This window comes from Podarcis vaucheri, assembly GCF_965113315.1.
Source record: "Podarcis vaucheri genome assembly, chromosome: 10".
Taxonomy (NCBI): Eukaryota; Metazoa; Chordata; class Lepidosauria; order Squamata; family Lacertidae; genus Podarcis; species Podarcis vaucheri.
The window spans coordinates 69540677-69559704 of record NC_138748.1 but is presented as its reverse complement, the minus strand read 5'-3'; the positions used below and the strand labels follow the sequence as shown (position 1 = coordinate 69559704).

The following is a 19028-nucleotide window of genomic DNA, read 5'->3' as shown; positions in this document are numbered from 1 at the left end:
GGGTCTTTGTTGGAAGCCGCCCAGAGTGGCTGGGGAAACCCAGCCAGATGGGCGGGGTACAAATAATAAATTATTATTATTATTATTATTATTATTATTATTATTATTATTATTATTAAGATTCCTGCATTGCAAGGGCTTGGAATAGATGTCCCTCTACAATTCTGTGATCCTAGGAACTATGGCCGGTCACAGTAACTAACCGGTGCTTTTAGCTCAAAGGAGTCCCTCTCAGCCGTTCCTGGAGATGTCAGTGGGAACTGAACCCGACACCTTCTGCTTGCTAGGCAGATGATCTTCTCACTGAGCTACGGCCCCTCCCTGAGGAGCACCCTCCATCTCTGGCACCAGACCACGCCTGATGAGTCTATCTTCTCAGCAGGTTTCTCCAGAAAGGAGCAAGATCTAAAGCCAGGCCTTAGGCCACGAATGAGGGTGTGGGCTGACATCACTCAACACCCCTACACCATGCTAGCTTTTCCTGTTTCGGCAGGGATCGCAACCGAGAGAGAGAGAGAGGTTGCTTGTTGTGAGATTGGAGGCAGCAGCATGGCTCAGCGGCTCACGGAGGAGCAACTCACCGAGTACAAAGAGGCCTTCTCGCTCTTCGACAAAGATGGCGATGGCGCCATCACCACCAAGGAGCTGGGCACCGTCATGCGCTCCCTGGGCCACAACCCCACCGAAGCAGAGCTGCAGAGCATGATCGACCAGGTGGACGCCAATGGCAGCGGCACGGTGGACTTCGCAGAGTTCCTCTCGCTGATGGCCAAGCAGTCGAAGGATTCCGACAGCGAGGAGGAGATCCGGGAAGCTTTCCGGGTCTTCGACAAGGACGGGAACGGCTACATCAGCACGGCGGAGCTGCGCCACGTCATGACCAACCTGGGGGAGAAGCTGACGGACGAAGAAGTGGACGAGATGATCAAGGAGGCCGATGTGGACGGAGACGGGAGAGTCAACTACGAAGAGTTTGTGCGGGTGATGATGGAGAAGTGAAGGGCCTAGGTAACAAACCATTGGAATTTTCTTTTCAAAATATTTTTTATTAGCTTTTTAACATATCATTTCCAACATTCATATAACATAACTGCTTTTCTTATACAATGTTTTTGACTTCCTCTGATGATTTTCTGTTCTTCTGCATTTCTTCATTTCTCTATTACTCTTAATTATCACTAACTAATAATTCTCCTCATAATCTTACTTGTAATATTTTCAAATAGTCCTCTTTACAAAACTTCTTGCAATCCTACTAGCGTAATCTGTTCATTACTATTACTTTTCAAATAATTCATATATTTACTCCAGTCTTCTAAAAATCTCTGGTCCCGCAGGTTTCGAATCCTTCCTGTTAGTTTATCTAATTCTGCATAGCCCATTGATTTCGTCCTTTCGTTGGTAGTTCTTCTTGCTTCCATTTTTGTGCCAATAATATTCTTGCTGCCGTCATATAAAAACAACTTACAATCCTGTCTGTTAATAACATCTCCTATAATGCCAAGTAAAAAGGCTTCTGGTTTCTTAATAAATGTATATTTCAACGTCTTTTTCATCTCATTATATATCATTTCCCAGAAGCTTCAAACCATTGCAATTTTCACAGCATTACATTGCTTTGCGGTGGGGTGCAGGAGGCCGTTCCCTGCCCCAAGGTGCCTACAGTCCCAAAACTCAACCGGAGAGAGAATGAAGGGAAAAGAGGAATAGGAGAAGCAAGGGTGATACAGGGATGGGCATGAACTGGCACAAGCCTGTAGACTTTACTGCAGCCAACAATGACCACTAATGTGTGGAGCTCCATGTTTAATTCGCAGGGAGCTCTGTGGAGCTCCGCAAATTGCACTTTCCCTTAGTAGTCATTCACTTCTGTCCTCTGTGCTCTCACTTTTTCTTTTGCCTGGCCAGAAGCCTTTCTTCCTGGGAAGGTGGTGGTGTAGCAGGCAGGAGAAATTTGACAAATTAAACTGGACAAAGCGCCGCCTGCACTCCATTTCTCTGCAACGCAGCAAATTTGAGAGGCTTCTCAAACTGCTGGAGGCAGCAAGCAGTGCTCCTAAATGCCAGTTCCTGGAATTCACAGGAGGGGAGAGGGCTGTTTTTTATTTTATTTTTGAATCGGTTTTATTAAGATTTTGGGAAAAAGGAATACGAAGTTTATGACCAAATCTCTTTTTGTCGAAACTGGAAACCTAATCTAAGCGAAAACACAATCCAAAGAGAGAGAGAGAGAGAATAGGGAAATAGAGGAAGGAGAAAAAGAAAAAAGGAAAAAGAGAAAGCAAGGGGAAATGAGGAAAAAAAGAGAATTTCTGATTCTTTATCTGTCAGTTGTATATAAAAATTGTTCAACACATCCATGCAGACAACAAAACTACTTTCTATGTGCCAACATTATCTTCAATCCTCAATCCGAAATATAACGACTTATTTTTCTTTTTTGTGCAAAAAAATTAATATCCCCCCCCCCATCTTTAGTAAATCTTGACAACGGCTTTTCTCTGATTAGGCATGTCAGCTTTGCCATCTCAGCTCAATCCAGTAATCTAAACAAGCATTGAAGAGGGATCTTGTGTTCAAATCCTGCTTGCGGGTTTCCCACAGGCGTCTGGTTGGCTGCTGCGTGAACAGGGTGCTGCACTGCCACGGGCCTGATCCTGCAGGTCTCCATAGCTAAGCGGCAGAGCATCTTCTTTGAGTGCAGAACATCCCAGCTCCATTCCACCAGCATCACCAGGCAGGGGTGGGGAGGACTGGGGCCTGAAACCCTGGAGAGATGCTGCCAGCCAGTGTGGGCAATATCAAGCTTGATGGGCAGACAGGCGGACTCAGTTGCCTTTGTTCCTGTGGTTTGTATCCATCTAAGTTGCATTCTAAGGCAGTGAGAGATTTTACTTTCTTGGGCTCCATGATCACTGCAGATGGTGACAGCAGCCAAGAAATTAAAAGATGCCTGCTTCTTGGGAGAAAAGCAATGACAAACTTAGACACCATCTTAAAAAGCAGAGACATCACCTTGCCGACAAAGGTCTGTATAGCTATGGTTTTCCCAGTAGTGATGTATGGAAGTAAGAGCTGGACCATAAAGAAGGCTGATCGCCGAAGAATGGATGCTTTTGAATTCTGGTGCTGGAGGAGACTCTTGAGGGTCCCATGGACTGCAAGAAGATCAAACCGATCCATTCTGAAGGAAATCAGCCCTGAGTGCTCACTGGAAGGACAGATCCTGAAGCTGAGGCTCCAAGACTTTGGCCACCTCAGGAGAAGAGAAGACTTCCTGGAAAAGACCCTGATGTTGGGAAAGATGGAGGGCACAAGGAGAAGAGGAAGACAGAGGATGAGATGGTTGTACAGTGTTCTCGAAGCTAACAGCATGAGTTTGACTAAACTGCGGGAGGAAGTGGAAGACAGGAGTGCCTGGCGTGCTCTGGTCCAGGGGGTCACGAAGAGTTGGACATGACTAAACAACTCAACAACAACAACAAGAAGCTGCATTCAGGGCAGACACACTTAAATGAATGGGACACCGTTAGCCATGGGAAACAATGAATTGTAGAGTTGGAAGGGTCGTTCTAGTCCAGCCCCTGTAATGTAGGAATCAAAGAATTTCAACAGGGCAAATCTGAGCAGGGCAAGCTCTGGATACTACCCTGTGTCCTTGTTGCTCATTCACTAACTTCCAAAGAGCTGTTGCACTCAGGCGCCACTTGTGGCTGGCTGCTGTAGGAACGGGATGCTAGAATAAAGGGGGCACTGGCTTGATGGAGCCATGGGCCCATAGCTGTCAACTGTCCCTTATTTGGTGGGAAAGTCCCTTATCCCAGCGCCGTGTCCTGCTGCTGTCCCTTATGGATGATGTCCCTTAAATTTCCCGGGTTTCAAAGGAAGCAGCTCCTCTCCCTCCCTTCCTGCCGGCCAGGGAGGAGGGAGGCTCCAACTGGGTTGCTTGGCTGCGTTGTTCACCCAATAAGGAGTCTAAGAATGACTGGGGGGGTGGAGCTTGCATGCCTTGTGCCAATCAAATCGGCCGCATTGCCTGGGGACTCGCCTTTGCTCAGCGCTTCCCAGAATAAGCGAATATAGAATATGATTCTATGATTCTATGATTCTATGATTCTATGATTCTATGATTCTATGATTCTATGATTCTATGATTCTATGATTCTATGATTCTATGAGTCTATGATTCTATGATATAAAATAAGCGAACAAGAAGAACATATGTTTAGAGAAGATTGGAAAACGTTTATTGAATATATGGGAAATGACTGTGTACAGCTGAAAACGCTGGCAGCATTAAGATAAATTCAATAGGGTAAATAAGTTATGATGGATGTAATAATGGAATACTGAATGGTATAGTTTTTGTAAAATAAGCCGGGATTTATGATATGTAAAATGAACCATGGAAAGAGAAGGAGGGAAGTCACTGGTATTTTAAGGGTGTGAAAATGAGTATCTTAAATTGTAAAACAGAAAATTTAATTAAAATTTAATTAAAATTAAATTCTTAAAGGTCTCAGATTATTGCAGACTGGAGGAAGGGCAATGTAAGTTGTCACCAGTGATATCCCTTTCCAATCTGGGTCTAGGAGGGTGGATGAGATGAACATTTCACATTGTGGTCATAATAAGGATGCAATTATAAAAAGCATAATAAGGAAATAATAATGTGTCCTTATAATAAGGACATAATTATAGAGGTGCATTGTTCTTCATCTCAGATGCTTCCTAGAATCTCAGGGTGTGAAGGAACCAATCCATTCCATCAGTACCTGGCACTGAGAGGTACACTGCCTCTGCACATAGAAACCATCAGTAGCCTAATCCTCCATGAATTTGCCCAATCCTTTTTTAAAAAACCCAAACACCTGATGTCAAGTCCATCACCACACTGTGAGCGAAGGATCAGCAATAGCAATGGACTAGCTAGAAAGGGAACTGCGTTTTCCCTGTCAGTAAAACGGTGCTTCTTGAGAGTTGAGAAAATGTGTTGCATCTGCAGCAGAATCACTGTGTGAAGGATTAATATTTGGACTATGTAGCTCAGTGACAGACTGCATTCTTTCCACACCAGAAAAGAATGCAATTCTGTGATTCTCTGAGACGAATACTGTCGGTTCGACTCCTAAGTTCCTATCACAGCTGTCAACTTACAGATTTGAAAATAAGGGACCAGCAGCCTCAAAAATAAGGGACCAGCAGCCAAAATAAGGGATTTTCCAGGCACAGGTATGTTCAGCTTCTGAGTCCCTCTGAGCCAAAGGCAGAAAGCCCAGCCAGCAGCCAAACGAAGCCTCAAGCGGTGGTTCCCACAGCGCAGCAACCCGGCAAAGGGGATGCAGCAAGGAAAACCACCGTCACCTCTCCGCTGGGAAGCGCTGAGCAAAGGTGAGTCCCCAGGCAACGCGGCCAATTTAATCGGCACAAGGCATGCAAGCTCCACCCCCCCAGTCGTTCTTAGACTCCTTATTGGGTGAGCAACGCAGCCAAGCAACCCAGTTGGAGCCTCCCTCCTCCCTGGCCGGCAGGGAGGGAGGGAGAGGAGCTGCTTCCTTTGAAACCCGGGAAATTTAAGGGACATCATCAATAAGGAACAGCAGCGGGACATGGCGCTGGGATAAGGGACTTTCCCACCAAATAAGGGACGGTTGACACCTATGCGAACGGTGCATTTATCACACAAACACCCACATACCCACAAAATCAACTAGGGAGACCTCAGGGATTTGTGCTGATGTCACGAAACCGGACGGATAATGCGATGAAAATTGTGACGTGTGAGAGCTCCACCCGATTTGCATTCCTTGCAGAGATGATGGATGTCGATAGTGGAGCATCACCTGGTCTGCCAACCCTATAAGAGCCCAACCTACACTGGGGCAAAGCTGTTCCTTTGACTGGTTTCACCACAAACAAGTAAATCCTTCTCCAGGCCAGGGTGTGGACTGAAGCAATCCGTCCCTTCATCATCTCCTCCTTCCGGCAGACGCTGGATTTTCCCATTTCAGCAGGGATAACGAGAGAGTGATTTCCTGGAGACGAGAGAGAGAGAGAGGTTGTGCTGAACAGAGGACGGACACGCCATGGCTTACCGGTTCACAGAAGCAGAACTCGACGTGGTCAAAGAGGCCTTCGCACATTTTGACACGGACGGCGATGGTGTGATCACTTCGTCGGAGCTGGGAGAAGTCATGCGCTCGCTTGAGCACGTGCTGGTCAACCTGAGGGAGACGTTCACGGACGAGAAGGTGGAGGAGATGATGAGGCAGGTGGACGCCAACTCGGATGGGAAAGTCACCTACGAGGAGTTTGAGAAGCTGATGGTGGCCAGAGACCCCCGAGGCCCTGCACTCTAGGTACAGGTTAATCTCATATTAAATGCACAATTGCAGGAGAGTTCTCTGCCCTGAGGAGCTTCCAGTTCAAGAGTTTGGCAGTGACGTGTGGATGGAGGAGGGGAGAGGGGAGATGTGACCACAGGCAGGGAGCCATCTCTTAGGGACAGGGCAGGAATTCAATTCAATACGTACCATTCTTTGAAATTTGCGCTTCTCTGAATTTTGCATTCTGTTTTTCTTGCCCCAACCAAGCAATGCAAACTCCTGAAAACGACGAGATGCAAAGATGCATTATATTAGAAGTTGCTTAGCAAAAATGTATATATTAGGCATATATCTGTCAGCACTTTATCATGGGTTTCTCCGAGAAAAAATGTGGAAATATGGAAAACAGAAAACGAAGGGGAAAGGTAATGGGTGTTTATTCTGTTCCTGCTATATATCCCATTTTGGGATGAAAATTGGGCAGAATCAGAAATGTGTTTCTTGCTGGCCTTCTCTCTTGCTTCTTTCCTCTGCCTAATCCTCAGCTCTCAAACTACCTTTTGTTTCAAGAAATTTGAGATGCACAGAATAGCTTTTAAAGAACAACCAAAACTGAGGGTGAAATGTATGGATGTGACTAACTTTGGCCTGTGAATTTTGATGCATCTACTTTGGGTAATGGTTGGCTGGCGACAATTCGAAACACGCAGTTTTTGAGGGCTCTGAGTTCGACCAGAGCAGGAGGTTTGGGGAGAGGGGAGAGGCTTAACCCCTCCCATGCCATTTTCCTGATGTAAATATCAGAGGTACAGACAAAATATCAAAGGTCAACTCAAAAAACAAAAAAAAGGCACGGCAAAACAAAACAAAAACTCTTTTTTTGGTTCGTTTTATTTCATAAGATTTATGCACAATAAAAACAACAACCCGTAAAGGTAAAACAGTAAAATCAAGGGGAATTTACAACAGTAGTTTAAAACCTACAAGAAGTTAAAATTCTGAGACAGGTTAAAATTCACCTCAACTTTCTAAGAATCTGGGTAAAGGTAAACCTGACCATTAGGTCCAGTCGTGGCCGACTCTGGGGTTGCGGTGGTCATCTCGCTTTACTGGCCCAGGGAGCCCAGGAAGCGTACAGCTTCCGGGTCATGTGGCCAGCATGACTAAGCCGCTTCTGGCGAACCAGAGCAGCGCACGGAAATGCCATTTACCTTCCCGCCAGAGTGGTGCCTATTTATCTACTTGCACTTTGACGTGCTTTCGAACTGCTAGGCTCATCTAAACAAGGATTTCTTTAGCAGGCAGCAGAGTACAGTACAGTGGTACCTCGGGTTAAGTACTTAATTCGTTCTGGAGGTCTGATCTTAACCTGAAACTGTTCTTAACCTGAAGCACCACTTTAGCTAATGGGGCCTCCCGCTGCCGCCGCGCCACCGGAGCACGATTTCTGTTCTCATCCTGAAGCAAAGTTCTTAACCCGAGGTACTATTTCTGGGTTAGCAGAGTCTTTAACCTGAAGCGTATGTAACCTGAATCATAGAATCATAGAGTTGGAAGAGACCACAAGGGCCATCGAGTCCAACCCCCTGCCAAGCAGGAAACACCATCAGAGCACTCCTGACATATGGTTGTCAAGCCTCTGCTTAAAGACCTCCAAAGTAGGAGACTCCACCACACTCCTTGGCAGCAAATTCCACTGTCAAACAGCTCTTACTGTCAGGAAGTTCTTCCTAATGTTTAGGTGGAATCTTCTTTCTTGTAGTTTGGATCCATTGCTCCGTGTCCGCTTCTCTGGAGCAGCAGAAAACAACCTTTCTCCCTCCTCTATGTGAAAACCTTTTATATATTTGAACATGGCTATCATATGACCCCTTAACCTCCTCTTCTCCAGGCTAAACATGCCCAGCTCCCTTAGCCGTTCCTCATAAGGCATCGTTTCCAGGCCTTTGACCATTCTGAAGCATATGTAACCCAAGGTACCACTGTACAGCGAAGGCACCTATCAATAGGCAAGGAGTTTCAAAGTGTAGATGCTGCCACTCTGAATTACCGAGCTATTACAAATGTGGAGCAGGTATTATGTGGCACCCGTGCCAATTCCACCAATCAAAGCGTTTGAATGGGCTCATGTGGGGCAAGGTGATCTCATAGAATCGTAGAGTTGGAAGGGACCCCAAAGGTCCTCTATTCCAACCCCCTGCAAAGCAGGAATCTCAGCGAATGCGTCTTGTAGCTGAAGTGGTCCCAAGTTGTTAATAGCCAGCCTTACCCTGGCTGGGGCTGATGGGATTCGGAGTCCTAAGGATTTGCGTGAGCAGCACTTGTCAGTAGAGCCTTCGGACGAGAGGATGAGGAGTAACATTGCCTTCCTGTCTTCTGTCTTGCTTGTGGGTTTACCTGGATCCCCCTGGTTGGCCGGCCACAGCAGGCTGGGGGATGAACTCTGCATAATAATAATAATAATAATAATAATAATAATAATAATAATAATTAATTTATATCCCGCTCTCCCCAGCCGAAGCCGGGCTCAGATGGCTAACAACAATAAAGTAATACAGCATTCTAAAATCAATTCATTCTAAAATCAATTCAGAATCAAATTAATGGCAACCATTGGGCTAGAGTTCTATGAGGATTACCGAAGGAGGGGGTCAGGCTGTGCCCTGGCCAAAGGCCTGGTGGAACAGCTCTGTCTTGCAGACCTTGCAGAAAGATGTCCAAGTCCCGCAGGGCCCTAGTCTCTTGTGACAGAGCGTTCCACCAGATCGGGGCCACGGCCGAAAAAGCACTGGCTCTGGTTGAGGCCAGCCAAACCTCCCTGTGGCCCGTTATCTCCAAGATGTTTTTATTTGAAGACTGTAAGGTCCTCCGTGGGACATACCAGGAGAGACGGTCCCGTAGGGCTTTGGCCCTGCAGAGCTCTCCTCATGGCTCCAGCCTTACAAAAGGATTTACCAGGACGAAACCGGGCATGAGACGGAACGTGTCTTCTTCGCATTGGCACCCGATTGTGTGTGTGTCCTTCCTGTGCAAACAGCAGCTTCAGAGAGGTCCTTTTCATCAGGATTGCAGCGGCGGTGAGGGAAGGAAAGGGTTAAATTCCCCACTCCACCTGCTGTGATTAAAACCATTATCGGCTCATTCAGCAGTTGCTAGTTACACGTCTTTAACATGCATGTTAAAGGACATTTTTTAATATAACGTCCGATTCAGTAGTATCCTTCTCATAGGATGGGAAGAATAGAACAGGTGAGGGATAATGGTACAGGGTCTGTCCTGGCGATTATGCTATGTACTGCTGCTCTTTGGTGTTTTTCTATATATATCCATGGACTCATGGAGTTGGAAGGGACCTGGGGGTCATCTAGTCCAACCCCCTGTTATACAAGAACCTCTCTCTCCCTCTGTGTGTATAGAATACTGGATGAACACAGCTTTTTTGGATTTTGGACTCTTCTTTGGCTATAGGAGTCGGCCTCACCACCAGGTGGCCCTGAGGCCCGAACAGATGATCTTTGGGTTCCCTGCAGTTCCGTTACTGCCTGCGGTGCAAAAGCTCTTGCTAGCTTTTTCTTGGACAGTTGGACAGCCATTGGACAGGGATGCTTCAGTTGAGATTCCTGCGTTGCAGGAATCTGGACTTGAGGACCCTTCCGACTCTATGATTCCTTACACGGCTCAGGACCGCAATATGTCAAGGACCGCCTCTTTCCATAGGAACCTACCGGACCCTGAGATCACCTTCTGAGACCCTCCTTCATGTGCCTCCTCCTCAAGAGGTTCGGAGGGTGGCAACACAAGAACAGGGCCTTCTCTGCAGTGGCTCCCCGTCTGTGGAATGATCTCCCCAGGGAAGTTCGCCTGACGCCTTCATTATACCCCTTTAGGCACCAGGCAAAAACGTTCCTTTTAACCAGGCCTTTGACTGATCTGATTTGCATCCTATGTGGGGTTTTGGGGGCTATTGGGTTGTTGTTTTTATATTTATTAGGTATTTTTGTGGTTTTGTATCTTGATTTTATTCTGTGAACCGCCCTGAGACCCCCGAGTATAGGGCGCTATATAAATTCAATAAATAATAACAAGAATAATAATGACTCCAAGCGGGTCGACGAATGGTCCTCACCATACAGTAGTACCTTGGGTTAAGAACTTAATTCGTTCCGGAGGTCCGTTCTTAACCTGAAACTGTTCTTAACCTGAAGCACCACTTTAGCTAATTAATGGGGCCTCCCGCTGCCGCCGGAGCACGATTTCTATTCTCATCCTGAAGCAAAGTTCTTAACCCGAGGTACTATTTCTGCGTTAGCGGAGTCTGTAACCTGAAGGGTATGTAAACCAAGGTACCACTGTATAGTTAAAGCTATGGTTTCCCCAGTATGGAAGTGAAAGCTGGACCATAAAGAAGGCTGATCGCCGAAGAATTGATGCTTTTGAATTCTGGTGCTGGAGGAGACTCTTGAGAGTCCCATGGACTGCAAAGTTCTTAACCCGAGGTACTATTTCTGGGTTAGCGGAGTCTGTAACCTGAAGCGTCTGTAACCTGAAGTGTCTGTAACCCGAGGTACCACTATATTCTCTATTTTACCATTTCTTTCTTCTCCCCTTTTCTCTTTGCAGTGGAGCTGAGACTTCGGTTTACCCGCTGGCTGAAAATTGCAGAGAAATGCTATACGTCTCGCCTCCATCCCCGTCGACACTTAATACCCCGAACTGCAACCTGAGAACTGGAGGAGCTTGCAAAGGAACATTCTCAAGCGTCTTCCTCTTCACAGCCAGGTTGAAGGAGACACGCCCAAAATAAAGATCTGGGGCAGATGTCGCTGATGTTGACGTCTCAGGCCCCAGGGGAAAATAAATCCATGGTACTCTTTTTAGTTGTGGAGTGTATTCTTTGGCAGGGCTGCCTCCCTGGGAGAACACCTGGCAGTTCCATCTCTGGGCGCAATCCCCTGGGAGTTTCTCCCATTCAGTTCAGGGGAGCTTGTGCAGTAGACCTTCCCAGGGTTGGGTCCCATGCCTTTATAAGCTGGGGCAAACAGGTTTTGAGCTTTGATCCTCCCTTGCAATTGGGTTGGCCCTTTTGCCAGAAGATCTACCCATTCGAGCCCAAACGTTAGTCATAGACAATTCACAGGCAATTTGGTTTCCAGTGAAACTTCGGGCACGGACCCATCTCAACCAGGGAGAATCATTATTATGATTTATTAAAATTTTATACTGCCCTTCATCCGAAGATCCCATACAATGGTACCTCTGGTTGCGAACGGGATCCATTCCGGAGGCCCGTTCGCAACATGAAAGGAACGCAACCCACAGCGGCGCATCTGCGCACGCGCAAGTTGCGATTTGCTGCTTCTGCACATGCGCGTGACACCATTTTGCACGTCTGCACATGCACGAGCGGCGAAACCCGGAAGTAACCCTTTCCGGTACTTCTGGGTCACTGCGGGACACAACCTGAAAAAACGTAACATGAAGCAAACGTAACATGAGCTATGACTGTATAAAAACACAAAAATATATACCATAAAGGTAAAGGACCCCTGATAGTTAAGTCCAGTCGCAGACGACTCTCGGGTTGCGGCACTCATCTCACTTTACAGGCTGAGGGAGCCGACGTTTATCCGCAGACAGTTTTTCCAGGTCATGTGGCCAGCATGATTAAGCTACTTCTGGTTCAACAGAACACCGAAACCAGAGCAGCGCATGGAAATGCTGTTTACCTTCCTGCCGGAGTGGTACCTATTTATCTACTTGCACTTTGATGTGCTTTCGAACTGCTAGGTTGGCAGGAGCTGGGACTGAGCAATGGGAGCTCACCCCGTTGTGGGGATTCGAACCGCCGACCTTCTGATCAGCAAGCACTAGGCTCTGTGGTTTACACCACAGCGCCACCCGCATCCCAATACATACCATACCATACATACATACCATAGTAACCAACAAAAACCCACAACTCAGAAGGCCAGAGAGTCAGAAGGCCATGTTTAATTAGCCAAAGGCCTGGGAGAAGAGGGATGTTTTTGCCTGGCAACTAAAGATCTGTACTGATGGCGCCAGGTGAATCTCCCTAGGGAGAGCATTCCACAAACGGGGAGCGACCACAGAAAAGGCCCCGTTCTCAGGTTGCCGTTCTCCTGATCTCTTGTGGAAGATGCACTTGAAGAAAGGCCCCAGATGATGATCACAGGGTCTGGGACATACGTGGAAAGGCAGTCCTTGAGGTATTTAGCTTCAAGGCTCCACCCCTGAGTCTCGAGATGGTGGTTTCAGAGCATCGGAGAACCCCAAACAACTTGATTCTCCGACACATGTGAAAAATGACCATCTCACAGTAGTTCTGAGACAAACACGCGCTCCCTGAGAAGGGAGAAGGAAAAGAAATGGTTCACGTTCTGTCAGAGGCCTTTGGGTTCCTACGGAAAATGACGGAGGGTGACAGATGATCCCATCTGGGGGCCAGAAACTAAAATGACAAATGGTAGTTAGATCAGAAGCACCACACTGAGCCACCAGATCTTTTCTCCAGACAGCCTGCCGGGAAGTGAAGCAGGGAGGGAGCGAAGGAGGACATTAGATTCAGAGAACAGGCAGGCCGCTTTGTTGTGCTCACGTGGATGAGGGCCCGAGGGCCACATTCCCTGTTGGGCAGCCATCTGGGGGCCGGATGCTGGTGATGCGTGGGCCAGAGACAAACATGCATTGGGCAATGAATGCAAATTTAATCTCAATATACTTGGTTATGTTTTCAGCGGCAGCAGTTCATCAGCTGAAGAGGAAGCAGTGGAAAACTGGTCTAGGTTTGACATTATCCTGATGGTCAGTGGCATAGCGTGGGTTGCCAGTGCAGTCTAGGTTTGACATTAGCCCGGTGGTCAGTGGCATAGCATGGGTTGCCAGTGCGGTCTAGGTTTGACATTAGCCCGGTGGTCAGTGGCATAGCGTGGGTTGCCAGTGCAGTCTAGGTTTGACATTAGCCCGGTGGTCAGTGGCATAGCGTGGGTTGCCAGTGCAGTCTAGGTTTGACATTAGCCCAGTGGTCAGTGGCATAGCGTGGGTTGCCAGTGCAGTCTAGGTTTGACATTATCCTGGTGGTCAGTGGCATAGCATGGGTTGCCAGTGCAGTCTAGGTTTGACATTATCCTGGTGGTCAGTGGCATAGCACAGTTTGCCAGTGCCCAGGGCTTTCTGGAGGGGATGGTGGGAGGGAGGGAAAGGGAGGGAGCACTGCCTCAGGGTGCCTGTGTCACCCAGGAGACCAAAACCACAGAGATCATAAAAGAAGAGTCATTCTATTGTCTGGAGAGGTTGCTTCCTGGTTTGCAAGGGAGCCCGGGGACGGAAGCTTGCAGATGTATTGAGGCAGCACCAGGTGTGGAAATTTTGTACCCCTAACAATTTTGTGCCTCTAGGGAAACCTCCAAGCATGATCTGAGTGCAAGAGCAACTCTCCCTCTCCTGAAGTTTCCATCAGCTGGTATTCAGAAACATCACCACTTCCAACCTCACAGCCATTAGCCATCCATAAATTTCTCCAATCCTTTTTTTTACAGCCGTCCATGTTGGTGGCCATGACAGTTTCCAGTGGGAGGGAGTTCCATAGTTTAACTCTGTGCTGTGTGAAGAAGGACTTTCTTCCTCTGTCCCGAATCTCCCAACAGTCAGCTTCAGTGGATGTCTGCAAGTACTAGTGACATGATGATGATGATGATGATGATGATGATGATGATGATAGATTTTTATTCATACCCCACCCTTCCCAGTTCAGAAAACTGGGTTCAGGGTGGCTAACAACAAATATAAAACACTTAATTGATGCAACCAAAACAGCATAAAATACAGTATAAAACATGAATAACAATAAATTCAGAATTCAAAAATCAGTTTAGGGGGGAAATCCATCCAATAAACATTAGATGATCACCAGGGCTAGCTGGCTAAATTAGTCCTGTTTGGGCCAGCGATGAGACCAGGGGAGAATTAGCTCTGGGCTCCCAGAGCGGGGAATCTTCATAAAAAGAGATCTTTCTTTCTTTCTTTCTTTCTTTCTTTCTTTCTTTCATAAAATGTATACACCTATTAATTGGTTTTTTTTTAAGTCCCAGCAGTTTACAAAAAGATAAAACAGCAAAACTGGGAAAATTCAAAACCATGCATTAAAACATACTGAAACAAGATTGAAATTATTCCAACTTTCTAAGCATGTGGGTAGACGTGTCTAAACAAGAACCTTTTTATCAGGTGCCAAAGAGACTCCAGTAGGAAGACACGTACTTTATCTCAATAGGCCAGGAGTTCCAAAGCTAAATGATCTGTCCTGAATCTTCCAACATTCCGCGTCCTTGGATGCCTATAAATTCTAGACTTATGACAGGGGGAGAAATTCCTTTCTCCACCCATGCCATGCCAAATGTTATAAACTCTTATTATGTCATCTATCGGCGGGAAGGTGAATGGCGTTTCCATGCGCTATGGCTTCCGTCACGGTGTCCTGTTACACCAGAAGCAGTTTAGTCCTGCTGGCCACATAATAAATAATAATAATAATAATATTTTATTTATATCCTGCCCTCCCCAGCTGAAGCCGGGCTCAGATGGCTAACAACAGTAAAATAATAAAGGTAAAGGTAAAGGGACCCCTGACCATTAGGTCCAGTCGTGACTGACTCGGGTTGTGGCGCTCATCTCACTTTACTGGCCAAGGGAGCACAGCTTCCGGGTCATGTGACCAGCATGACTAAGCCACTTCTGGTGAACCAGAGCAGCGCACGGAAACGCCGTTTACCTTCCCGCCGGAGCCGTACCTATTTATCTACTTGCACTTTTACGTGCTTTCGAACTGCTAGGTTGGCAGGAGCAGGGACCGAGCAACGGGAGCTCACCCCGTCACAGGGATTCGAACCGCCGACCTTCTGATCGGCAAGCCCTAGGCTCTGTGGTTTAATCCACAGCGCCACCCATGTCCCTCTGAAAAATAATACAGCATTCTAAAATCAATTCATTATAAAATCAGTTCAAATCAAATTAATGGCAACCACTGGGCTAGAGTTCTGTGAAGAATTAGCAAAGGAGGGGGTCAGGCTGTGCCTTGGCCAAAGGTCTGGTGGAACAGCTCTGTCTTGCAGGCCCTGCAGAAAGATGTCAAGTCCCACAGGGCCCTGGTCTCTTGTGACAGAGCGTTCCACCAGATCGGGGCCACGGCTGAAAAGGCCCTGGCTCTGGTTGAGGCCAGCCTAGTCTCCCTGTGGCCTGGGACCTCCAAGATGTTTTTGGAGCTGGAAAGCTGTCTGTGGACAAATGCTGGCTCCCTCAGCCTGAAAACCAAGATGAACGCGGCACCCCCTAGTCAAATTCGACCGGACTTAACCATCCAGCAGGTCCTTTACAATTTAACCCTTTTACCTCTAGCATCCCAAGATTCTGCAAACTGCTTTTGCCCACAAATGAAATAAAACCACACTTCTAATTTCATGATTCCCCTTCCTCCAATTACATGGAATCCAAAATAAAATAAAATGTTCGCTACCTTCTTGCCTCTTTCATTTGCTACCCAAACGGGACTGGCAGGTTGTGTAACTTAAAAGGGTGTGGATCTCCTACTTCCCTGTGATTCACTTTGCTCCAACAGAAGCTCCACCTGGGTGTTGCCTAACCTTCCCCCAAATTGTGGCTCATCCCTGGGCCGAGGGCCAGAGAAGACACCCGCGGTTCTTGGCAACTCCCAAAAAAGGGAAGAGAAGAACTTCTTCACTGCGCCGGAGAACGCCAAGGCAGTCACAGGGCGACCGTGGAAGTTGTCAGAAGCAAGGAGGAAGCCATGGCAGAACATCTCTCCGAAGAGCAAATCGCTGAGTTCAAGGAGGCCTTCCTGATCTTCGACAAAGATGGAGATGGAGCCATCACCACAAAGGAGCTGGGCACCGTCATGAGGTCTCTTGGGCAAAACCCAACAGAAGCCGAGCTCAAGGAAATGATCGATAAACTGGACGCTGACGGGAACGGCACTGTGGACTTCCCAGAGTTCCTGTCCTTGATGGCCAGGAAGATCCAGAACTCTGATGGGGAGGAAGAAATCCGGAACGCCTTTCGGGTCTTCGACAAGGACGGGAACGGCTATGTCAGCGCCGCGGAGCTGCGTCACATCATGACCAAGCTTGGCGAAAAGTTGACGGACGAAGAGGTGGAGGACATGATCAAGGAGGCTGACGTGGACGGAGATGGGCAGGTCAACTACGAGGAATTCCTGCGGATCATGTCCGGCAAGTGAAGACCGCTCCTGAGGGACCTGGGTCTGCGTACCTGAGGACAGTGGGACTTCTGGCTCTTTCAGTAGACATGTCTTCTTCTCCTTTGCATGGTCTGGGTGAGGTGGTTTGGCTTAGTGGCTGATCAAATATGATTAAACGGATAATGAGCAGTGGAGCATTAATTTGATGGAAGAATCCGGAGTTCCAACGCACTTTTTCCTTTCGCTTTCTCTGTGGCCCAGAGGGATCACGTTGCATTCTTGCTACAAAATGAATTGAGAGGAGGCTGCCAACCGCAGTCTAGAACGGAGCCAACAGATGGAAGGTAGATTATGATCTACTGGGTGGACTGTAGAAGATTGGCGAGGGGGCAACCCAGCCAGATGGGACGGGTACAAATAATTAAATGAATATTTCCGATGCCTGATAGTGTAACATCAGCAAGTGAAAATAAATTTTGCCGTGGCTGGTCTTGTTTTAATTGCTCAACCTCATCTGCAGAATAAAAGTATTATTAATTGGTTGCTTTTGATCTGTTCTATCCCCCCCCCCCCGATTCCAACACTGCTAACCAATATTAAGAGTTTGGGGCCAGATTAACTGATGTGTCGTATGTCAAATGCAGGGTGTGGGTGGTAGCTGGCTCTGCCCCTGAACCACCATTTTGTACCAGGCCTTGGACTTTTTGTTTAAAAAACCCCCGATGCCTTTGCTTCCTGTTTCTGTGAAATGGGCACAGCAATGACTTGGAAAGTTCCGTGGGAAAGTGTTCTTACAAATGGGGAGTACCAGTGTCAGGAGCTGAGGGTTTCGTAAAACTCTTTTATTCCCCCTCCCCAAGTAGAGTAATGCAATGAGTTAAATTTTAATTGCTTAAATGAATAAATAAATAAATTTTCCTGCGTGGGAAGGGATGGAAGGTTGGCGGTTGGCTTTGGAGCTCAGCTCCCAACTTTTCTGTCACGCTCTAAAGTGACCAAGAAACAGAGCTCAGAGTAGGCCTTTGTGAACAGATGGGATTCCTCAAGAAGAAAGAGAGGAGCTGTCTTTATGGCTGCCGTCCCTCTGACTTCTCTGGTCCACGGGGTTTGAACAGCCAACGAAAACATCAGGTTCAGCGAGGCTATAAAAAGAGAGTTGTGACATGTATTCATATAAAATACAATAGAAGGGCTGTGCTATTTATAGTGGCTTGCAAGCCTGTCGGCTTTTGTCCTTTGCGGTCTGTGCTGAACTCTGACGGCATCAGATATTAAACACTCGTTTGCTTGCTCAAGGAAGAATAAAAGGGAAAGGAAAGAAGGAGTGCGTCACACGGACATGTTTTCCAAGTATAGATTGAAAAGGCTGGTGATAAAGATCGCCGAATCTGGCTCCCAACCCACAAGTGAGGGGTGGGAAGTGAGTAAACCAGATTGGCTAAAATCCGGTTTCTGCTCTGACAGTGTTTCCAGGGCTACCCCAAATTCCTTGGAAACTTAGCAGACAGAGAGTCATCATCACTCAGAAGATGTCCCTTGTGTTACATCGTTGTAGGAGAATCACGGAATTGTAATCCAAACCTCTACAGGAATATAGTGGTACCTTGGGTTACAGACGCTTCAGGTTTCAGACTCCGCTAACCCAGAAATAGTACCTTGGGTTAAGAACTTTGCTTCAGGATGAGAACAGCAGGAGGCCCTATTAGCTAAAGTGGTGCTTCAGGTTAAGAACAGTTTCAGGTTAAGAACGGACCTCCGGAACGAATTAAGTTCTTAACCCGAGGTACCACTGTAATTATTATTATTATTATTATTATTATTATTATTATTATTATTATTATTTATACCCCGCCCTCCCCAGCCAAGGCCGGGCTCAGGGCGGCTAACAAGCAATGATAAAAACAAGTTAAATGAATACAATTTAAAAACAAGATTAAAATACAACATTAAAATATTGAAACATTAAAGTATTAAAATCCTCATCACAGGAGGAGAAAGGAAAAAGAAAGAGAGGGAGGGAATCAAATTGGCTCCAAGCCAAAGGCCAGGGGGAACAACTCTGTCTTACAGGCCCTGCGGAAAGAAATCAGATCCCGCAGGGCCCTGGTCTCATGAGACAGGGCGTTCCACCAAGTTGGGGCCAGTGTTGAAAAGGTCCTGGCTCTGGCTGAGACTAATCTGACTTTCTTAGGGCCTGGGACCTCTAGGGTGTTGCTACTTATGGACCTTGAGGCTCTCCATGGGGCATACTGGGAGAGGCGGTCCTGTAGGTACGAGGGTCCTAGGCTGTAGGCAGCTCTCTGAAATGTGGATCGAACCTGTAACCTTGGCGTTATCAGCACCATGCTCTAACCAGCCTGGGTAGCCTAGCTGGTTTGAGTGCAGTGCTATTAATGCCAAGGTTGCAGGTAAAATTCACTTATAGGACAACTTATAGGATACCCAGCTCCACCTCTCTTTCAAATCAGAAC

At 47.0% G+C, this 19028-nt stretch overlaps 1 protein-coding gene and 1 pseudogene across 2 annotated transcripts; both read left to right on the top strand.

Moving 5' to 3' along the window:
• The first annotated feature begins 276 nt into the window (after positions 1-276).
• On the top strand, positions 277-11201 carry LOC309541434 (neo-calmodulin pseudogene; annotated as a pseudogene). The gene is made up of 2 exons (XR_014224563.1): positions 277-1008; positions 10947-11201. The product of XR_014224563.1 is annotated as a neo-calmodulin pseudogene (transcript).
• A 4809-nt stretch (positions 11202-16010) lies between these two features.
• On the top strand, positions 16011-17070 carry LOC309541466 (neo-calmodulin). The gene has a single exon (XM_082239352.1). The coding sequence runs from the start codon at positions 16147-16149 to the stop codon at positions 16594-16596; it is 450 nt and encodes a 149-aa protein (XP_082095478.1). The 5' UTR covers positions 16011-16146; the 3' UTR covers positions 16597-17070.
• The last annotated feature ends 1958 nt before the right edge of the window (positions 17071-19028 follow it).